Genomic DNA, 23,373 nt, shown 5'->3' on the forward strand with positions numbered 1-23,373 from the left:
AGCCTCCTCTGATAATGAATGCATGTGATAACTACGATCAGATTTAATGCTCAGAATCAGACATGGATTGTAGAAAATAACATAAAACACCAGCCGGTACAATAACTCTTAATTTGACCCTCAAACGGAGCAAGGATTGTGGTTTTAATGTAGTTTTGGACGAATGGAAAACGGCATCTGCTGGATAAGTAGGTAATGAGCGAAAACTTAAAAACACTGATTTCTCTACATCTTGATGTATAGAAATGTATCTTGATGTATCTTGAGTTTCCGTGATATTATCCCACTGCTCTTTAAAACACTGGGCCTTGTGGCGCAGCTCCTCCTCTGGGCACATCAGGCCTTGTGGCACAGCAAGCCTCGTGGTGGAGCTCCACCTCTGGGCACAGCAGGCCTCGTGGCGCAGCTCCTCCTCTGGGCACAGCAAGTTTTGTGGCGCAGCTCCACCACTATGCACAGAAGGCCACGTGGTGTAGCTCCAGTTCTGGGCTCACTGGTCTGTCTTAAATGCTACCACTAAACCTTTGTGTTGCAGGGCCACATGACAGTTTCACAGTGGTCAAATTCAGTGACAAAAGCTTTCAGTTAATAAAGTTATAGTAACTGTTTTTTTTTGTGAATTGATTAGCATTTGTGCAACAACAAGTATCATGGTTAATCTGTGGTAAGACCATGGTAAATGTAGCTACTATAATTTAAAAAAATGCTTTATGACTAAACTATTGAAATTCTATTGGTCTCATTGCAAATAAACAACCATCAGTTGTTAACTATTATAACGATACATCATCTCCACCTCTGGGCTCATTGGTCTGTCTTTAATGCTAACTTGCCTGATGACAAAAACTGTTCTTTTATGGTTTTCATTACAAACAATAAACACAAGCTGTTTACATTTATATCAGAATTGCTTGGTGTTCTTCTATTGGTTCATATCCGCCAGATAGAACCCAACACATGACCAGTAAAGACACACAAACACCATATCGTCTGCACTAAACCCATTATAACCATTAAATCTATCTAAGAATGTAGATGGGATGTGTATAATCTTTTTGTTCAACTTATTAGTAAATTAATCACATATAAGTAGGCCGATCTCGAGTGAAATCCTGCCACTTCTCACAATGACGTGTCAAAATCTGCAATAGGGAAAAACGATACTATGGACACACTTATATTTAATGGGGCGGCACAGCGAGATACAGTTACAACACGCTGGATTTGGTTTTACAATATATCAAGTGGTTTTAACCCAATAGCTTTGAGGAATAAGAACAGCATAGTTTATTGATCTCCACAGGATCACAGACAGTAGGTTGATATATGTATGATTATCGATCCCAATATGGATTAGAAACTGTCACAATAATAGGGAGAGCTGGAGTAAAAAAAAAGTGATATTACAAAAATAAATTAATACTGACTGGCAGGGGTGCCGCCAGAAATTCTGGGACCTATGGAAACCAAAATTTCTGGGCCCCCTACAAATAGGAAAATAAAAAGGGGGTCTGCTCCCTAAATCAGCCTGGGCCCTTAGAATCGTCCTAACCTTCCACCCCTTCACGGCGCCCATGCTGACTGGACATACATTAAAGAATCCAGCAGGCAAAATGACAGTCGCCTCCCGATTATGAATGCATGTGAAAGCCACAGACAGATTTAATGTTTTGCAAACAGTCATGGGTTGTAGTAAAAAAGATTTACCACCAGTGAGTTTTGTAAGTGTAAATTTGACCCTCGAATGGAGCAAGCATTGCAGTTTTAATGTTGATACTAAAGGAAACTATCGCCATCTGCTGGATAAATAAGGTACTGAACGAAAATGTAAACCTGACCGATTTCTCTACATTCTTGTTTATTGAATTATCCTCACACAGTTCCTCACAAAAAATAGATAAAGTTAGCATGTAGGGGACAGCCACATTATTTAAACAATGTTCACATTACAAAAAAACGTTTACTTTGGGTACAACTTTGATAAAATACATTGCCCGTGTCATTTCTCTTAAATTCAGGAGATATTAAGAGTAAAAAGACGTTTTGGTGTATTTCACTGTTATGGAGATTAAAAACAATAAAAAGATTAACAATAACACAATGCTATTACAATATGGACAGGGTTACATATATACACGTTTAACCATCAATTGTTCCTTTTCAATAACTGCCACTCATCCCATACAAACAAACCTGGAGGTATGAGGTTTCTAGTGTGAGAGTACACAAATGTAAAACATACACAGATAAATACATACATACATACAGTACATATGCACAGACGCATACAAATGTATATACACGCATTCATTAAACTCGCACACACTTTGAACAATCAAAGAGCTTTAAAAAAAAGACAATCCTATAGCTCCTGCTTAAGCCCACCAAAAGAAAACAAGATACCCTTAAAGAGGCAAACAAAGAAAAAAAGGGTAAATGTTGAAACGAATTGGACTTAGGCCATGACACTGGTTTTTTGTAGGTTAAACGGTCATGTTGGTGGCACAGAGACTAGTGTTTTTATCGTGTTTAAAGAACGGAGCGAGGTTGACTCGCTCACTCAAAGTGCACTCTTTCCTGGTAAGGGTTTGAAGCACACTTTTCATTCAAGCACAAATAAACTCAATAAAAGTCAACTAGTGAACCAAACAGGGAAAATACGGATAGACGGAGGAAACTGAAAATCGGCATGCAAACACACAATCACCAATGTTAAAGGAAACAAAAATAAAGATTGCTATACCAGTCCAAACGGCAGAATCCATAATTCCACCTTTCAATTTGTCAGAGGTTACAAGTTTGAGCTGTGTGCAACATACTAGTTTGTGTTCAGTGAAATGGAGTCAGTCTTCTAGCAAGTCATCATTTGCGGTAGTTAAAATGTGCATTATTCTGTCATTATTATAATCCTATAATCATATTCACAGATCAGCAAAAGTACCACAATTTTAAATAAGCCATTATCTTCCTGTTCCTACACTCAAAAATAATAAGCTTCTATTAACAGAAATTGAGACCGCTTCAGTCTGTTTATACTGTCCAAAATCTGTAATGCCTCATTTTGCTGCAATTACAGTAGGAAGCTTTTTCCAAAATGAGCTAATGAATTGTAAATAAAATCTTCAAGTCAAATTAGCTAAAGACATTCATCACATCTTCTGTGTACATCATGTGTTGTGCTACATGTTATGGAGCATGCTGGAGTGAATGAACTCTTCCAAGAGAACCTACAAGTGACAGTAAACCAACCGTACACGGCTCCTGGTATCTCAGCTGAAAAGCACATTTCCTTAGGAAAAAAGCATAATTCTCACTTTCACAGATACCAGACAACCAAACAGTTTCACTCCTGAGCTAGCAACACAATTCAGCTCTTTCTGTTTCGAGAAATTGACCCCGTCACACAACTCTAGGCACTGTAGTTCCTGGGCTCAGTGGTTCCTGTTTTGCAGCTGCATTTTTTTTATCAGCGAGTCCCATGGTGCAGCTGTGGCTCTGGGCTTGAAATGGTCCTATAGAGCAGCTCCACCTCTTGGGTCAGCGGGCCCCGTGGCGCAGCTCCACCTCTGGGCACAGCAGGCCCCGTGGCGCAGCTCCACCTCTGGGCTCATCGTTCCCAGTGATGCAGCTGCATGTCTTGGCTCAATCGATCTTGTTGACGGAGCAGCATCCACAGACAAAGAAGGCGTGTTTGGTCAGTAAATTTTGGTTTCCTGGTGTTAGCCGTGTCTCCTTGGTGAACTGGTGAAAGTCGGCTAGCTGAAGACTTTGCAGAGATAGCTTAGACCTCAGCAGCCTTCAGGCCGATTTTCTCCTCGTCCTGTCAGTCCGAGTTGGGCTTTTTCAGCGAGAAGGCGTATATTTTAAAATGACCACTCAACTGCCTCACCTGCACAGCGGACAAAAGGAAACAAGGAAGGACTTAAGTAACAGGAAATATTATGCAAAGATAAAATATATTTCACAATTGAATATTATACAGTACAAAATGAACACGCTGAAAATATAAAATTCACAAAAGCCTTAATATTCAGGTATACTCACAACTGATACACCATAGTGTATGTGAAGAAGTAGAACAAAAGCAGTCCATATGTACAGGATGACAGTTTCACTCTGCTGCATGATTCCAGAGATCACCAGCATTACCACAACTGTCATTGGCAACAACAACAAAGTCAATGGCTTGCATCGAGTATTACTCATCTGGCATACAATGAGCTTGCACTGAGAGGGAGAAAGAGCAAGACAGAAAGAGCATGTAAGGAGCAGACATCGGACAAGATGTTTCAACAGGAACTGAAAGACGTCCTTTGTTAGAGCTGCACAATTCGCTTATTTCCACCCGAGAGAACTGTGAATACTCACAGTAACGTTGGAGAAGGCTGTGCCCACCATGAGAAAAAAGACTCTGGGTTGATTCTGGACGATCTTTGTGGGAGAGAGACTTATCCACAGTGTTGACAGAACAAACAAGAGGGCCGGAGAGAAAACCGGCAACAAGGACTCGTATACCGAACTGTGCTTCAAGGTGTTATTGCGGTACGCCCTGAAAGGAAAACACACACAAAGTAAGAACAAATAATCCTGTTCACAAACAAACATTATTTCTAGAAAAATACATTTTAAAATGTCTGAATAGTTAGACCTACTTGAAGACATTGTAGAGGCTCATTGGCAGAGTAACAACAAACAAACAGGCTGCAGTGAAACAAATAGGAGATTAAAAAAGTCAGCCAATGACAATGTAGCATGTGACGATTTTAACTATGAGAACAGCAAATAAAAGCGCGACACTTGCTCACCAATAATCATGACAGTGAAGAAATCTCTGTACTGAATATTCCAAATAACTGGTTCATACCACGTCTCCACACCAACCACTGCTGTGACAATGTACACGACAGAGATCGTCTGGCAAAGACAAAACAAAAAAATATTTAAACCTGGCAACCTGGAGTTTATCTTTCTTTGAAAGTCATATTTTAAGTTCATCGACTTATCACAAGTCAATATAAAAATTACCACTTGGCTGAGGTCATAGCCCCACGGCAGAAACAAAATCCCAGTGTTGTATTTCTCCCAGTGAGACAGTATGAAGGAAAACAGGACAACCCATAAGAGATAGTACAGCGTTACCACGCTGACACCAGTTTCACCCCGTCCGAAAACAGAATACACTGCTGCAACGAAGAACACGCATGCCCAGCTGTCCAAACCGTGGTCGAACAGTTCACCCAGTGGAGTGCTGGAGTTCGTCCTTCGAGCCTGTTTTCCATCCACACCATCTGCATAAAACAGCACAGAAATGTAAACATACGCATACATACACACGCTATGTAATAAATACTTAAAAAAGATAACACAAACACACTTACCTAAAGTATAGGCAAGAAAGTTAAACAAACCGGCAGCTATCCATACCCAACTTGGCACATGTGGGAAACCTTTCCCTATATCACAAAAAAAGACAAAGACATAAATTGCACTTTGTCAAGTAATATCAGTTACATATTAACATCAAATATCTTGAGACAACTGACTTTTCAAGTTATATTGTGGGTGTTTATATTATAAGCAAGTCCAGTGAACCTGGTGTGTATGAAGCTACATTTAGTGTTTATAAGCGGTGTTACTGTATATGTGAGATCTGTGACTAAGGGCTAGTTGATGAATAAAGAAAAGATGAGCTGGAAGGAAGACCTTGATCTTTCTCATAAAACAGCATAACAAAAAAATGACAAACTTTTCCTCTGTAATGACTGCAGCATTAAACAATAAGTGACTAAATAAAACAACCTCTGACATCATCCAACATATCAACCCACACTAGAGGTAATCATGACTATTACGAGCACCGTTTATAGACCTCACCTGAGGCATAAAAGTCAAAGTCATAGAAAGACAGCAAGCTGAAGGTGAATACTAGGAACATGAACCCTGTGAACGTGATGAGGTTTGGTGCCAGCCATGTGGGCAAGACCTGAGACACAGAGACATGAGAAATGAGCGAGTTGCAAATGGTCTGATCTCTCTTGCGGTAATCAGACCCAGACGGAACATTCATTAATGTTGCATATATGCAAGTCAATGAAAGCAAAACACTGTGTATTTTGGAAGTGCCACTATATGGACTTGCATCTTCCTTGTGCTCTTCTGAAAAATTGACAGACAAGAAAACGATCAAACTATACACAAAATTAAAACAAATAATAATACTTTATTCTTCATTAGCCCGAGCAGACATTTGTGTTTGATTGTCTCAATATGAACCTACTAAATCTTTATCTCATCGTTTAATCACGTGATCCATTGATAACGTCTAATTTCTTTATCTTTACAATTGTATGTGAACTCTAATTTCACTGCAGCAACAACAGGAAGGATCTACAAATGCTCTTGTGCATTCTGGTTAACGCCCGAAATGAGGATCTTAGCAGATAATTCTCTCACCTTCACCACTGTGTTCCAGAAGGGGTGCATAACATAGATCGAAAGGGGGTTGGAGTCCACCGCACTGTACTGTGAAGAGCAAAAAGATGACACATGAGACGAGAGTAAGACATCCCGCGTCACATCACAGTCTGTTAAAAAAAATCAAGAAAGCTCAAAGGATTATACGCCGTGTCGGCTACATTAAAAAACCTCCAAAAAGTTGAAACATTTCAGTATGCTTCTGTAAATCGAGTACAAAAGCGCTATTGTCTGCACTTATTTGCGTCTATAGATGGCTCGAAAATAATCCTCCTAAAAGGAAGGAAAAATTCCTCAGCGTGTGTCCTCGGGGAACTAAGGATAAAGTTAAACCATCCGAAACATATGGACTTGGGACAGTCCGAAGATAAACTCTTCGCCTAAAATGCATGTTTTTTAAGCTTTGGCCTGCAAGAGCAAAGTGCATGCAGTCATGCATATCAAGCAGGGATATAACCAACATGCTTATAAATATCGAACAACCCAGTGTATGGTGTTTTTACTGTAAATATAAAACTGGAAGAAGCAGATAGGCAGTTGGGATGGAAATAGCACGCACCTGGAAGCTTTCATCCTCTAAAATTTGCAATGCATAACATCTAAAGAGGATATATTTAGCTCTATGCTAAATAGCACTGCCTACGTCAGAGACAACGTAGCCAATAGCCATAAAGAGGTAAGAAATGCTGCGTAAGGAGTCTTGCAGTATGTTCAGTTTGGCCTACAAGTATGTGCAAACAAACATAGCAAAGTACACACCAAACAGAGCTTCTGTAGCTTAACTTCTGTAGCTTAACTGGTAGAGCACTGAGTTACGAGCAATGTCATGCATTTGAATCCTAATACTAATGCTTGAACATCTTTAGAAAAAATGATCTGTGAAATAAATTTAGAAACTGTAACAGTTTCAAAAGTGGACTTGCTGAGACAAGCCTTCACATCTCTAAAAGGTTACTTCAGATAACCTTTTAAAAGAAAACAACGGAGGACTTGCAACCCATAAATCCTGTTGAGCAAGAATATTCACTTTCGTGTCCTAAAGCAATGCGATGCCTAAACAAATCACGTGTCATGTTTGTTGCAGGGAAATGGTTAACAATTTGATAGACAAATAGCTCGTCGAGCCATTCCTCGTTATAAAGGACCCATGTATTCTGCAGTAGGGTTTGAGTTAATATGACATGCTTGACGTTACACTGAACGACTGAACCCACGAGAGCGTGACTCATATTCAAGTCATGTCTTTATTATCAAGATCCGTTTCTGAGGCGGAATCATGAGCCCATCCCTTATCGAATCAGCCTGACTAACTTAGCCACAAAATAAAGCATGCAAAGCACATACAACAAAGCTAAACACTTTACATTTAGCTTTTATTGATTATTTGTTTAACATTGTGTTTGATAAGTGCACACTTTAATGGCCATTCTCCATTCACAATGGTACGTTGGTCCAGCAACGAAGCAGTTAATACTACAACGTCTTTCACTATATTATTAAACATTGCAAACTGGAAAATAAAAACGACCGTCGTGGTTTATCGATGAAATACCAAAATAACAAAAGTGACAAAGCATTGCGTTTCTTATAAACTTATGTTTCAATTTGACAATGAGCAGCCGCTGCCCTTCTCGTGAGCGGCACACACCGGTAGACCTCATGCTGTCATGATAGCGGGAATAGCATAGCAAAACTAGCCGACACGCTAAAGTCCGACACATTGTGCATAATATCGTGAATTAAGGACGGCCTCACCTTGTATTTATCAAAACCCGAGAGCTGCTCCTGGGTGACATAGTCGTAGAAAACCATGATGACCGCAACTCGGCTCTTAGACGGACCGAAATGTACCAGCCGTGTCGGCTCGGGGTATCCGCAGTGCTGCGTACTGCGTAATGCGTAAGCGGCGGTGCAGTGGCGTGACGACTGATGCTCCGCCCCAATGGAACGTGATGTTTCATAATAAAAGCCCTCATGATATGGCAGTGAAACGTCATGCAGACACAATCACACTACATTAACTACTTTTTTTAGATACTTTGAGATTTTTATTATTATTATTATGGTTTATTTATGAGCTCGCACTTGAACCATGTTCATTTATTTTTATGGTCAACCACTAGAGGTCACGATAAATCTTCTTAACCAAGGACAAGTGTTGCTCAAAACAGAAAAGACCACAAAAGATCAATCGCACAAACGATGTAAATATCCAAAAATTGTAGTCTGAGTAAAATGTTAATGCTAAAATAAAAAGGAACACAAAGAAACATGGAAAAATCAGGTTATGGTTATATGTATTGTCTCATGGAATCAAAGCTTGAAAAAAAGCACAGAATTCAAAACAATTTTCTTACAGTTTTTTTTTGTGGTTACAGTGGGATTGGAAGCATTATTATTGTGGCATGTTAAATCAGTTTACTGAAATCACTTTCTGTTTAAGATACTTTGCCCCAAGCAACTGATGTTTGCATCTATTAAATACAGATCATCTTACATAGGCATCTAATAAAATACTAAAACAACATGACTTCTACACAAAATGTATTGTAGATAAAACTTTACATTAAAAGCTACAAGTCTTGACACAAATGAATAGTATTTAGATAAAAAAGCTTGCCTAATTATCTTTAATTTAACAAAGTACCTTTATCAAAACTTCCTATGAAAAACTTACATAGTGGTAACATTTAATTGATGAAAAGTTACAATACAATAACAGCACCAGTAGATAAGGAGAAACCCCATTTGTTTCTTTGTTACAGTTATTTTAATGTCATTAACTTATATTGGGCTCAGACTATACTTCATTTTCATATTTTCCACTGCTTATTGTTGGGGAAAATATGCTGAATACTGTGGAATGGATTTAAACCTGGTAAACTATGTTGAAGAGAGCTGAGAGTAATTATTAGTTATTAATAGTTATTAATATCTGGACACAATCAAATTAGACTAGAAATATAAATATTTAACATGTATATTCAAATATTCATAAACATTTATGAATTACGGGGAAGATCATCTTGTGCAGGCTGTGCCATGATGTCAGATCACATGATGACTCCACCCTTCATGAAACAACAGGTTCCCCTTTTCCACCAGTGAGGAGGTATTCACGCGGACGGGGTTTGTTCTGACCATGCCGGATGTTTTTATGCGAGTGTCGGGTAAAGCAAGAGGTCAGAGAGGGTGAACTGCACTCACAAGCTCCATCCTGATGAAGAGATGGGAAAGAATAGCGAGTTACGGTGACTAAAGTTGCTAAAGAGCCATTGAGAGTATGTGCATGCACTGTAAAATTTCACAGCAAAATATACAAATTCCAGGCATTTCACTCACCTCCAGGCTCTTGTTTTTGCCAACTGAACCCTTGTAACTCTGGCTGCACACTGAATCTTCTTTTTGGCCCTGTTTCATAAATCTGCGGTTAACAATCTTGGTGATGCTGTCATTTCTGACCAATGGCACCGCTGGTATACGAGAGGGGGGTTGTTCGGATTTCTTCGAACCCACCAGACCGATGTTATCCCTACGTGCTGCCGGCGCTTTCTCCTCTTCAGGGTTGGTCTTCTCTCCTCGACCACACACATTGCGGAGAAACTCCTGGACTAGACCGTACTTATGAATCCCTACGTTCTTCCGGCTTCCAGGTTTATCGCTGGCCGGCGCTGATGTCGAGCTTGACCTGCAGGTTGTGGAGCGCGTCCACGCTGAACCCGAGGAACAACGTTGGGGCGCGGTCCACATGCCACGTTCCTTATTTCCGTACTCCAGCCTGGATGAAGAATTTAGCGAAGATGAGGAGGACAGAGAGGAAGTGGTGAAAGAGGATGTGGAAGAGGAAGACTTTGAGGAAAAAGCAGTGGAAGCAGAATGTCTGCGCTGGATTTTTGGAGAGGCGCCGTGTGGCTGAAGCCGTTCGGCAAGACCGGGTACCCGGTCCAAAGAAGCTGAAACCTGATGGGTTCTTGCAGATACAAAAGAGGTCACCCGGGGTGACCAGTGCTTTGTAGCGTAAAGGTTTTGAGAGCCATCTGTTTGTTGCCCAACGGTGGTCACCTGTGGCTGGGATTGAGTTTGAGTTCCTTTGCTGACGACATTCAACACACTGCTTCCAGAATCCCTTGTTCTTCTTTCCAAAGAGCTCGATTGAGACGTTTGCAGCACGCTAGCGGTGATTTCCTTCATGTCGTCACTCAGGTTGGCTGAGACGTCTAAATTACCGAAAACCAAGTGAGACGGCGACCCAACACTAGAGTTTCGAAGCCCAAAAGAAAATTGAGAGCTGATGCTAGAGACTGAATCTCTCTCCACTAAGCTTTGGCATTCAATCGGCAAGCTCCTCAGCCAGGTTTCATACGACGTGATCCAATCTTGGTTTACGAGACCATAGGAGACAGCATTCACACTTGGTTCATGGCTCTTTTCACAATCTTCCTCTATTTCTGCCATCACGGATCTCATTTGGATCCTTTTTGCTGATGGGGGGCTGTAATATATACGAATGCTGGTTCTCTCTGGAGCAGTGTTGCTTCTCGGAGTTGAATTTTCACTTAGATTCAGACCAGGAAAACTGGGGGGCATAATAGGGCAGTCCCAAGTCTTGCAGGGACCTTCGCGGTCCAGAAGAGCAGCCTCTTGACTGAGATACTTCCAGCTCTTGTTGGATTTTGGATTGACGGTTTTGAGGGACGTCCTGTTGGAAAAGAAACCCTTTCCATTAGAATTCACTTTTTAGGTATATTATTAAATAATACAGATGACATGGAAAGAAATAATCATGCTGACCTCTGCATGTTTCCAACATTTTCTGTCTTTCTGCATCCACCCGACTGAAAGTGAGACCAAAGGAAAGCTATTTGTTTGATTATTTGTTTTTAACTAAAAAATGTATGAAAATACATTGCATAAACACAAAGAAGAAATAATCAGCAAAACGGAGAAGGAATCATGATCTCAGAATAAATGTTGTTGAAAGGAAATCTTTCTCATACGAGACTACTGTACATAGCATTGAAGATACACAGACACAGATCAAAGACAGTCTAGTTTACTGTAGGAAAAGTATGTCAGGGTAACGGTTCAAGATTACGGGAAAATAAACAGAAAAGACTAGCAATAAAACTCTTTGGATCAAGAAAAAATACCGCCTGCTGTTTATTCAGGCTTTACTCAACCCCATCTGAACCTCTCACTGTCTACATGCCAGTTTTATTTTAAACATTAAAGGTGAAAGCAGAACTTTTTGTTCAAAGTGAAGAATGAAGCGTCTGGCAACCAATATAAAACGCACACTCTCTAAAAGTAGATATACAGTAACAGCTTATTAAAAATCTTTTGTATTTCTATAATCATTTGTATAATAGACACACTTCTTCAGTTGAACACTAATTCCTCATTCCTCAAGAATTATTAAAATTAATGTAATTATTATTTGAAGGTCTGTTGCTCTTATTTGTTTCTGCACAATTAATTTAGTTTTTGTGCATTTAAAAAAAGAAATTCTCTCTCCATTTGCGCAATGTTGCACCCACATTTACTGTAAAAGAAAGTAAATTCCTTCATTGAACTTTATCTGAGCTCTTATAAGTCTGTTTAACGCTCTGTGGTCAATGCGGTTTGGCAAAGCCTTTTTAGCGTCATGATTAAAGCTTATGTCTCCGCTCAGCCTGCTCTCCCACAGTTCCAGATAGGGATTAGCCTAAATTCTGTTGCCATGTGCTATTTTACAACCCTTTCACACATGTCCACGAGACTGTGTCGGTTTTCCAATCTCTCTTCGTGGGCTTGTGAAACGAGGCCATTTGCAGAGCATTATATATAGTAACGCATGTGTTTTAAGCCTAATAAGCAGCACAATTTAGCAGTATTTGAAACTGATTAGTTGGATGTTGGGATCTGTTTTTGTTAACAACTTTATGGGTCACAAATACAAGAGAAAAAAATTCAAAGCATTAGGTGTATAAATTTAAATAGATAAAGTTATAATCTTCTAAAGAAATTAAAACTATGAATCTAGCGATGCTGCATTTACACAGATAGTGAGTGAATTGGATTCACAACCACATTTACCAACATCCTGTTATTCCTGAAAGATTAAATAAATGACCTTGTCAGAACCAGCATTAGCTCTCCAAACAGGTCTTACAACAATATTTTCATACTGCATGCAAAATATTATTTCTGTGTACTAGACTGTCGCTCCTACCTGCATTTTCTTATTTTGTTTGGTCGCCTTCGAACCTTTACATTCCAGCCGCATGTGATTCAAGTGTTGCAAGAGTTCCTGCCGCTCAGAACTCCAGTTTCTCTCGTGGACCTTCAGACGTTTTGTCAGATCCATAACTGCAGTGTAAGACTCTGCTAACAAGTGCTTGAGTTTCTCAATGTGGTCCTTTTGCAAAGCTGTGTTCTGGTCTAATGGAGCCCTTGCTTCCACCTTCCCAGCTGTCCCCTCGAGCTATGAAACAAGATGCATTCAGAATCAGAAAATATGAAACAAATCAAACTCCTAAAGGACATTTAGGTGGATCTTTTGGTTCTCACTCTGCTTATGAGGCTCTTGAGCTCCGCACATTCAACAGCCCAGGCTGATTTGGCATTTGCAAACTGACGGGTAACATGTTGGGCCGCCCTGTGTTCTTCCAAAAGTTCATCGAACAGATTCTGCAGAACTGCTCTTAGGTCTGACAACAGAGCACTGCTCACCTGAGAGAGACATATACATATATTTTAACAGGTTTGCATGCATCCTTACCTAACTACTGCGCTATCTGTAACTTTTTATTTTGTATATTTAGTGCGAGTATATTTACACTAAAAAAGAGAAAGAAATGCTTTATGCTTCATTTTAAACACTTTTAAAATTATTCTGTGCTCTCTATGATTGCATGAAATAAATTGAGTTAACATTACTTAATAAAACGGTGTTCTTGTATTAATATTTGAATAATTGACTTAATTAAACTGTTAAATTGTGATTTAATTGTGTTCAACCCACTTAAAGTTGTTCAAATAATCTATGATGTTTGTTTCTTCATTCAGTGAACAGAAATGGTACTAATGCCAGTATTGAGAAAACTCTCCGCAAAATCGCACACAATATGTGTTGTAAACAATAATGAATATTAAATAGATGTTAAAAAAGAAGTTAACTCCAATGCTGAAATGAATATTTATTTTAATAAGTTTAGCATGTGACATGTGCTAAAATAATTTAGGTGATTTTACTTGATTTATTTATGTAATATTGCATTGAAAATAAGCTTTGAAAATAGCTAAAACTGATTTGTGTAATATTGCTACCATCAAAAGTAAATATCAAGTATAATTTTTTACAACGTACCTGACTTTTGCACTCCTCTTGTGGTGTGTTCTTGCATCCCAGTGACTCTGTGTCCGTTAGAAGACAAAGATCATTTGGACAGTACATCTGAAATAAAATATATTTTCAATAACTATATTATGCTGTGTTGTCATACACAAGCTTCTTATTAATAAACAGAATAAACTCTTTTTATTCAAGAGTCATGACCGCAGTAACAAAACCAATTAACCTCAAACATGTTTTTTCCATCTCCTCCGGGTTTCTCTCCCTGTCTCCATTGCTGAAGGAACCATCTGAGTTGCAGCGTGAGCAGGACTAAACTATCCTGATCACATCCGTTGCTATGAGGAACTCCAGGATGAGTAAAATGTTCTTCTCCACCTGGATGCTCCTGTTTAGCTTGATTCCTTGTGTCCTTTTCTTCAGCCAACGTGGCTTGTTCCAGATCAGCTGCTGGGCCCTCTGGCGTGGAGTCTAACAGCATCTCAAACTTTTCTACAAGTGCACGCAGCTGGGCTTGTAACACCTCCAATCCATTGGTCAGGGGACTCAGCATGGGGTCCAGAAGCCACTGATGCTTCTCGCATATTGGATCGACCTCAGTTTTGTTCAGGTGGGGGGAACCAGGAGGGGTCGTGTGGGTACATGCGGATGAGAGACCATTTTTAGAGGGAGCTGTCAGGAACTGAATGGTTGATCTCACAAGCAGCGCTTGATCATGAACGGCAAGAAGACCTTCTAGATCCTTCACACCAAGGGCACATTGAGCTTTTCCTTCGCCTCTGCTCTCATCAGAAAGCTCCTGTTCCCCACCGATTGGGCCCTCTCTGTGTATGTGACTCATGAAGGAGTTCTCCACGCCCTCCTCTTCTGAATTTGGCTGGTCCACTTGCATATTCTCATTTGTCTTCTCTCCATCATCCAGGTCTCCACCTCTCAACATCTCCTCTTGCTCACCAGTGCTGGTCGGCAATGCCAATCCTTCACCTGCCACCTTCATCAACTCGTCTTCCTCCAGACCCGCTCCTCCTTTCTCACGCAGTTCGCTCATTTCCGATCGCAACCCACGGTTCTCCACCTCTAGCTCCACAATCCGACGACTCAGAAGCGTCGCCTCCTCCTCCACCAGGCGTAAATGCACTTTGGCCTCTGCTTCTCGGGTGTGGGCAGATTTGACGGTGCCTGCTTTAGCCTTTTTTTCATCTACCTCACCATAAAGCAGACGGTACTTGGCAAGCTCTTCGCGCATCGTCTCAGACTCCATGGCCATCTTAGTTAGCTTCTTGCACATCAGTGCAGACTCCTCTTTGGCAAAGTGAAGCTGGCATTTTAAATCAGCACTGTCATCCTACAGAGGATAGACAAATGGTTGGTATTAAAACATATCACAAACTCTTAAAGTAGATAATCATTAGGATGATTCCCAATACAATTTACCTGTGGGAAGAGTTTTTTATCACTCTTGCTGGATGCTGATCTTATACTCCTCCTTTTCAGAGAATTCTGTTGATGTACAATACTGTTATTTTTTGCAGCTTCAACAAGAATTTAAGTTTAGACACTGAAGTTCTTGTATGAATGTCATCTCAAAATATCAAACCAAGTGCATTGGAGAGATATGATGCGAGGTCTCTGCGTACAGTAATTTTAGTGGATTTTTTTAATGAAAGTTTACCCAAAATGAAAATGCTTTCATTATTTACTCGTCGTTTTGTCATTTCAAAGCTGTATGACTTTATATATTTAGATATTTTGAAGAACGTTGTTAACCGGCACCCATTCACTCGCATTGGTTTTGTGTCCAAGCAATAGAAGTGAATTGGTGCCGGTGCTGTTTGTTTACCAAAATTCTCATCGTTGGTTGAACTATCACTTTAAGTCAGATTTTGACAAGTTGAATGAATCCTAGCAGGGTAATTGATATAGTTATGGACTTGTTCCACCTGTCAGAAAGTGTCAAAATTTATTTTTTTACGGCAGTCAAACGATTCATCGTGATTAATCGCATCCAGAATAAAAGTTTGTTTTTACATAATATTTTTCTGTGAACTGTGCATATTAATTTTCTAGTTTTAACACATACATGTACATATTTAAGAGAAATATCAAATATAAAAAATGTATAAATGTTTATATGTAATTCAATGATTGTAAAATATACTAAATATACCTAAACATTTCCTAAATATATATACATGTATGTTTTTGTGTTTATTAATACAGAAGTAATATGCACAGTACACATACATATATTATGTAAACACAAACTTTTATTCTGGATGCGATTAATCACGATTAATCGTTTGACAGCCCAACTTTTTCTTCATTTCAAACAAGATCTGTTGTAGTAGAACATAGCGCTTACAATCCCGAGGTCATGGGTTGGATTCGCGGGGCGGACTGGCCATCTAGCGTGTTCCCAGTGGGCCGCTAACGTATGGGGCCGGAAGGGACGCTTTGGCCACTCAGACGTGTTTATAAAAGCAAATGCAAAAGACACGTTTGCATGCTATCCCCCCCCGGTCAACAGGCTTAGCATGTAACCATGCGCATCCCCCCCCCATGTCGACAGAAATAGTGGAGGGCCGATGTGGCCCAAAAAAATGTCAGGGCCAATTCCTCTTCCCAGTTCAGCCATGGCAGGGAGTGCACATATAATGAAAGGATGAAATCTATAAATTTCATGCACTGTAATGTCAGATAAATAGAAGCATCTGGCCAATGGAAAAAATGCAAATGTTGTATCATTAAAAACTAACAACTATAACATTTATGCATCTGTGTTTTACATTTCTTTTAAATGCCACTTGATTTAACGTTTTGTTATAATGCAATCACATATATTTATGTTTGACTAAAGTGTACAGATACTTTTCGGGGCCAGTGCAGCATCACCTATAAAACATATTCTTGCTATTGTGACTCAAGATGTCCTCCTATGGTCATACTGTAAGTGTTTGTATGCATTACATTCATCACAGTTGTTATTTTCCGCTCTACCACTGTCCAGTGTATTTAAATTCTCAGATAAAATGCTTATATCCAAGGAAAGCATTCTTCTACAGCAAACATCCATGCTGCTCTGAGTATGTTAAGAATGCTGTCTAGAGTCAGTCTATCTGTCTGCTGCTCCATCTAAGGTCTCACAGAGATCCCTACTAGCATAAATAGTAGAGGAGTATACAGACTATAGTTTAAAAGGTTCCTTAAATGTTATAATTATAACCTCAGTGATTGAATGTCACAGAGATGTAACAACTCTTCACATTTTGTAATTCATTTTATGATTTAGGGCATAATTTGCAAAATGGCTTTAGACTTTTAATGGACCAGTAACAAGTGTCGCATGTAGATCCTCATGTTTCAGGTAGCGTGACGATGGCATGATGTCTTCATAAGCGGCTGTAGCTGATTTGTTCGGCTGGTGAGGATCAGAAACTGCCAGCAGCTGTCCGAGCCGCTGCGATCCACCTCTAAGCACCGAATCCTGGATTAAACTGCATAAGTGCCGAGACCTAAAGGCCTTCGTTGCCAATAAAGGCGGACGTCTTTTAAGTATGCCAATGTCTCCGTGATTTACTTTGAGAATCAAATGTGATTGAATGCTGTGGAGGATTCGAGCATGCCTTGATGTTCATCAGCATCAACGTGTATTTTTAACACGGATGCCGTAATTGCATTTCATCATGTGATATCTGGCTCGCAGCCAAAACTTACATCTCCCCTCAGACGTATTTATAGATGGTTAAAGCACTTTGACACACTCTCTTTGCTCTTGTCTTTCAATTGCCCCATGAGGTTTTCTTTGTTCCTTTGCTCTCTCTCTTTCTCAGTGTTTCCACAAGTGAAGAATGACAGCTGTGGGTTGAATTCTGACCCTCGGATCACACTACGCCCTACCCGAGCAGTCAGCTGTCTGTTACACCCGCTACAGTTGGGGTAAAGGTCAACCAGTCATCCAAAATGCATTCATGCAATCATTTTATCAAGGAGTCTAGGCAACAAAACTGTAAAGTGATATACTTAAGCACAGGTGTGAAAACGAATGACAGCATGATAGAAATATTTATTGCAAGTGAAACCATTTTTATATTTTATATTTTAGGTTTAGATTCTGTTTGAGTTCAGCAAAGTTATGAGTGAAGAGCAGCAAAGATTTGGCGAATGTACCTCTCTTGATTTGTCCATCTCAGTTTGCAAGACCTGCTTCGCCACTTCCAGACTCTGCAACCGCTCACGCAGTTCCTGGTTTTCCCATTCAAGCTGGGAACTTTTCTTCTGAATGGCTTCGAGTTCTACATGCAGACGAAGGGAAACACTTTTTCCCACCTGGGAAAACAATATTTGGATGGAGTCATCTAAATATAATGTAATCACATAGTCGGGCCACTTAAAAATAACTTCCCCTGTGTCTCAATCTGACATTTCATTTTCCTTTGAACATTTTAAACAAGCTTTATTTGTAAAAATAATGACACAGGAATTTTATCTGGACTTTATGGACAATGTTGCAAAGGGTACATTTGGTTGCCATGTTGCTAAGTGTTGTGGTTTGTGATACTGAGGGTGTGAGGCGGTTAGTTTACAGCTCAGAATTTAGAAGGTGGGTCGAGTCTCACATGAAGTCCCTCTTTACATATCACCATTTGCCCTTGAGCAAGGCAGTAATGGACCGATTTCTCAAGGGGTTGCTTACAATGTCTAGGGAAAGCTTTTAGAGCTCATGTGATTATGCCGTGACTTTCAGTGCATGACTGTATTCTAATTCTCAGGAGAAAGCTGGTTGTTGTATCAGTATTGTATTTTTCAGCAGAAGCCCCATTAACTTTATTATGTATTTTTAAGCCCAGAAATATATTGGATAATGCAAAATATATAATAATACTTTCCATATTTTGGAACCGGTGCTTATCTCAATGTACTGTATTACTTTTTTATAATTCAACATATTGTAATTTTGCTTTATGTGACGCTGGACAACAAAACTAGTTTTATGGGTAAATTTTTCAAAATTGAGATTTTTACATAATCTGAAAGCTGAATAAATAAGTAGTTGTTAGAATAGGACAATATCTGGTACAGATTCAACTGTTTAAAACTCTGGAATCTGAGAGTGCAAAGAAATCTAAATATTGAGAAAATTGCCTTCGAAGTTGTTCATCGGGGCACTGTGGCACTCACAAAGGTTTTAATATATTTTAGGTAGGAGATTTAATAAATATCTTTATGGAACATGATCTTTACTTAATATCCTAATGATTTTTGGCATAAAGGAAAAATCGATCATTTTGTATTTTACTAAAAATATTCCTGTGTTTTTCCTGTGTTTTAAGACTGGTTTTGTGATCCAGGGTCACATTTATGAATAATGTATTATTCTATAAATTTAAATTTCGAATACATATTTAATGATTTAATATGTTGATAGTTATTAGTTAACATATAAGAAAATATTATAATTTCCATGAGAAGAAAATGTCCACCTCGCAGAACACTGAGGCACTTGACGGAGTGCTGGTGAGTGATGGGCACCCTCATTGGCCCAGTTTTTATAAGGAGGTTATCTGTTTCTCCAACATGTCTTTAAAATAGATTGACCATGGACATGCCCACAACTCATACAAGCAGCTGCACTTCCTACCCTTGATATTGATGACAACAGTCCTTGACACATATACACATGCAAACATACATGAACACTTCAACCTAGATTATGTACTGCCGTTCAAAAACACATTCATTCAAAATCTTAATTTAAGATTATGGATTTGTTTACATTTTATTATTTAAAAAGTATCAAGAAATATTGATTGGGCACTATTGCTAGTTTAATAATCAATAAACAAATTGTGGACATTGATTTAATTGCATCCATAAGGACACACAATGTTTGTGCAATCGGGTTGAGATTACATGTATCGCCAGGTTTTGCACAAATTTGTCACTGACTGCTCAGTTTATTTTCAGAATTGCCTCAATGATGGCCATTAAGGCAATTCTAAAACTGCTCCGTTATGCTACCCATTAAAGAAAAACCTATATACTGCATAATATATAGTAAAGGACACTTGCAAAATAACATTTTCACACTACACAAATACAAGCTAAGTATCGGTGACACATGTTTACAAGAAAAAGCAAGAAGATTTTTTTTGTGTAACATGGAGCTGACTTCAAAGAAACCATGCGCTTTATATGGGTTGGCCTGCTGTGTGGATTTTTAATTTGTAGCGTTCCTGCAGAAAACTCGTTCTCTGATTGGCTGCATGGTTTAAACCAAAAAATGCGCAAGCCTGTCACGAACCAAGCAGCAGTGATTCCGTGCCAAATCGAGAACGGCGGCTTGAGCGGATGCTGAATCATAAAAACAAAGAGCATTGACTCACATAGTGACTTACTATACAACATTTTATTGGCGTTAACCGTTAAGCATTTCGAATAAACATCTTGTACCTAAGAATGCCATGGACTGCATCCAAAACCCATACAGTCGTTTTCCTCTACGCACAGACCACTGTAGCTGTTGTTATGTAGCTTAATTGGACCACAATCATGAGGAACACATCTACTTCATTATACTGTAAATGTCAATGGCACACTCAAATGGTATGTTTGCCTTTATATGTAAAACGTTTGTAAGCATGACTCTTAACTTTGTCACATAGATGCATTCAAGAATTTCTTACCCTAATATCATGTTCTAGTGTCCTTATGAGCTCCCCATCCACCTGTCCCGTCTGGGCTATGCGAAGGCTGCGTCTCTCTGCTTTCCTGAGTCGGTACTGGAGGATGCGACAGGCCTTGTTGGCCTGGTCAAGCTGTTGCTGTAGCTCCTGTAGCTGGTACACATCCTCCTCCATGTATATGTCCCTCATCTCCAGCATCTCTGAGCGGAGCTCCTCCATCTCGTCCTAAGCATCAGCAATTTTTTTTTAAAAACATGTTCTTCAATAACTTAACTTTTTCTAACTAACTAGATATGCAGATAAGCGTTTAAGCCTATACATTTCCATATTTGTGTAAATGTCTTAAAGTTTAAATGAACCATTTGCAAATCTTATTGATATCAATGCAATATAAATAATATGATAATACAAGTCAAATTCCATTTGTGCAGATATTTGCATAAATGTATATTTAGATGACCTAAGAGGCATGACAGACATATGCTCCCCATTACATTGCTTAATATAATTTTTTGGTTAAAAATTACTGTAAGTCTGTGTTGGCCTGATGAGCGCATTAACCCCTGACCCCAGTGGCACGTGCCAGGACTAACTCACTGACGTGTTGTTTATGGCCTTCAAGGATAACCTGACCGCACTTGTGTTGACTTTTTGATTTCTACTCAGCACATGACACTTAATCACAGCAAAGCTTGTCATGCCCGCTTCATGAACCCATCCCTCTTGTCAGAAGTAATGAGAGATGAGACCAGCCAGTTACCTGAGGAGTCAATCCTACAGTCTAAGCCAAAGCATCACGTGCAATTTATTTCCTTTCAATTAAGTATAAAATACGTGTGAAACGGTGGAGTATGTCACCCCGTAAAAGCACGAGGAAGGCTCTTTTATACAAATTGGGATTATGGATTGCATTCTTATTCTAAATGAAATGAAGTACCACATGATACGATGGGAATTGTATTGGTTTTATTGGAAACTGGTATCTGTGGGTCTACTGGTTGGATGTTATCTGCAGATGGCATCATGGGAACCAACAACATTACTGGAATAATGCCCAAAACACATTTCTTAAAGGGATTTTGTAATGGTTTTACCGGTAAACGGCAAATGGAATTTGTATTATGAACCAACAGAATTTCTAATGAAAACATCTTAGCTGCCTAAATGAACATTCAAACACATTGGCAAATAACCTTTACCTTTAAATATTCATTTTCTGATCTTAGATCTTCAATCTCCCTCATGAGATCCTCATGCACCCCATCAGTAAAGTCTCCTGCCACATCCGAAAATGCAAGAGATGCCCTGTAGTTCAAGCGACTGTCCAAAGAGACGTAAGACCTCTGGTCTCCAGGAGAGATGCTTCCCTCTCCGAATCCAAGTCCGGGGGACAAGGTGGTTTTATCCTCACCATCTTCGTCTCTAAGTCGTGATATTTGCTCAATTGAATCATTCATCATCTCTTCGTCGGCCCCACAGTAACTGACCTCCGGCTCACCACAATGCGCATTAGTGGAGTGCTTATGGTCTTCCGACGAGTCGGAGATCTCAGAGCTGCTGTCAGTGGAAGACAGTTTCCCGGAGTCCTTGCTCACGTCATCAGAAGTAATGCTCGCATCCGATAGTTTCCTTCTCCCGGACGATTTACTGCGATTCCTTCTGCGGCTCGACTGATTGGATTTCTCGGGGCGCTTTATCGACTCTTGTTTCATATGGATGGCTCCATTTGTTGCGCGGCGGATGTTGACCGTGCCAGCCGATCCTCGCTTGGATTTGGTAGAATTGATCTCTTTGGTTTGGCTCAGTATGGGTGTCGAGTTGGTTTTCGGAGGCTGTTTTGAAGTCATCTGTCGTGACTGCTGGAGGCTGCTCCCGTCTCCATAGTCTTTATCCTGCCCGTCCCGTACGTGATGGGATGAGCCCGCATTAGACACAGGATTGGATTCAACTTTTGTTTTTGTCATTTTTGGCACTCAAAGACGACCGACAGCAAGGAGCTTTTCTTTCGTTAACCTTTCATTTTTTACGTTTTTTTCCCCGAGGATAAAGACTGTAAAAATCCTGTCACGACCAGAGATCTCTTAAGAGTTTTTGTAAAATAAAGTTAAGGTAAATCTGGATAAAGAGGTTAACTTAGTGGTGAAGTGACTGACTGTCCACTTTGTAGCCACGTGCTTTTAAAACTCAAAATCTCCGCCCACAAAAGGGATCTCTCTCTCTCTCTCTCTCTCTCTCTCTCTCTCTCTGAGTCAGTATGAACCACAGGGGTTGTCTACATTGCTTCGTTTGTGAAATATTTATACAAATATTTCAGGTTATTTGTATTGTTTTATTTTTTTGCATTAACAGACATGCGAGTGATCGTGATGATAGGCTATAACGTCTGTATAAAATCTATGACGACAAAGGCGTTTCGATTTTATAAAACAATGAAATTTTAATTATTTTTTATTTGACACATTCAATCGATAAATGAGTACGTTAAAATAAAAAAAAACTACCGTCACAGAATGCAAGGAATTCTGGTTTTGTGCTGCCATCTAGTGGCAAAAACCTTTTGTCGATACTCGCAAATAATAACCCTAAATAAAATGTTTTGTTTAAAATTAAATTAAGCTGAAGCTGAAAGCATTCAAAGCACAATATGTGTTCGAATGTGTAATACGTTTATAATTAAAAGCTTCAGAGTGCCTTTCTTTTACATAACTTTAATTTAGATGTAAAATATGGGGTCAATAAGCTCTCTAATATCAATTCAAAATGCTTAACTCCCATATCCGAGGGCGATATTTATCATAACGATTATAAATAACCCCTAAACCTGACCTTTTAGGACCGACCCCTTTATATAACTTCAACGTAGCCCCGCCCCTACAAGAGGTT

General features: G+C 39.5%; 2 protein-coding genes across 2 annotated transcripts; both read right to left on the reverse strand.

The window, feature by feature from the left end:
- Window positions 1-1,828: 1,828 nt before the first annotated feature.
- On the reverse strand, window positions 1,829-8,354 carry selenoi (selenoprotein I). The gene is made up of 10 exons (XM_056732667.1): window positions 8,230-8,354; window positions 6,454-6,522; window positions 5,875-5,983; window positions 5,379-5,453; window positions 5,026-5,288; window positions 4,806-4,914; window positions 4,653-4,701; window positions 4,369-4,549; window positions 4,045-4,227; window positions 1,829-3,889 (listed from the first exon to the last, which is right to left on the reverse strand). The coding sequence occupies exons 1-10, from the start codon at window positions 8,284-8,286 to the stop codon at window positions 3,782-3,784; spliced, it is 1,203 nt and encodes a 400-aa protein (XP_056588645.1). The 5' UTR covers window positions 8,287-8,354; the 3' UTR covers window positions 1,829-3,781.
- A 400-nt stretch (window positions 8,355-8,754) lies between these two features.
- si:ch211-197l9.2 (protein SOGA1) lies at window positions 8,755-22,588 on the reverse strand. Its single transcript, XM_056732617.1, has 11 exons — window positions 21,690-22,588; window positions 20,491-20,715; window positions 17,975-18,133; window positions 15,242-15,307; window positions 14,034-15,152; window positions 13,823-13,909; window positions 13,024-13,185; window positions 12,686-12,937; window positions 11,266-11,309; window positions 9,817-11,173; window positions 8,755-9,691 (listed from the first exon to the last, which is right to left on the reverse strand). The coding sequence occupies exons 1-11, from the start codon at window positions 22,452-22,454 to the stop codon at window positions 9,548-9,550; spliced, it is 4,380 nt and encodes a 1,459-aa protein (XP_056588595.1). The 5' UTR covers window positions 22,455-22,588; the 3' UTR covers window positions 8,755-9,547.
- Between the last annotated feature and the right edge of the window lie 785 nt (window positions 22,589-23,373).

Source organism: Triplophysa dalaica, chromosome 20 (genome assembly GCF_015846415.1).
Source record: "Triplophysa dalaica isolate WHDGS20190420 chromosome 20, ASM1584641v1, whole genome shotgun sequence".
Classification (NCBI taxonomy): domain Eukaryota; kingdom Metazoa; phylum Chordata; class Actinopteri; order Cypriniformes; family Nemacheilidae; genus Triplophysa; species Triplophysa dalaica.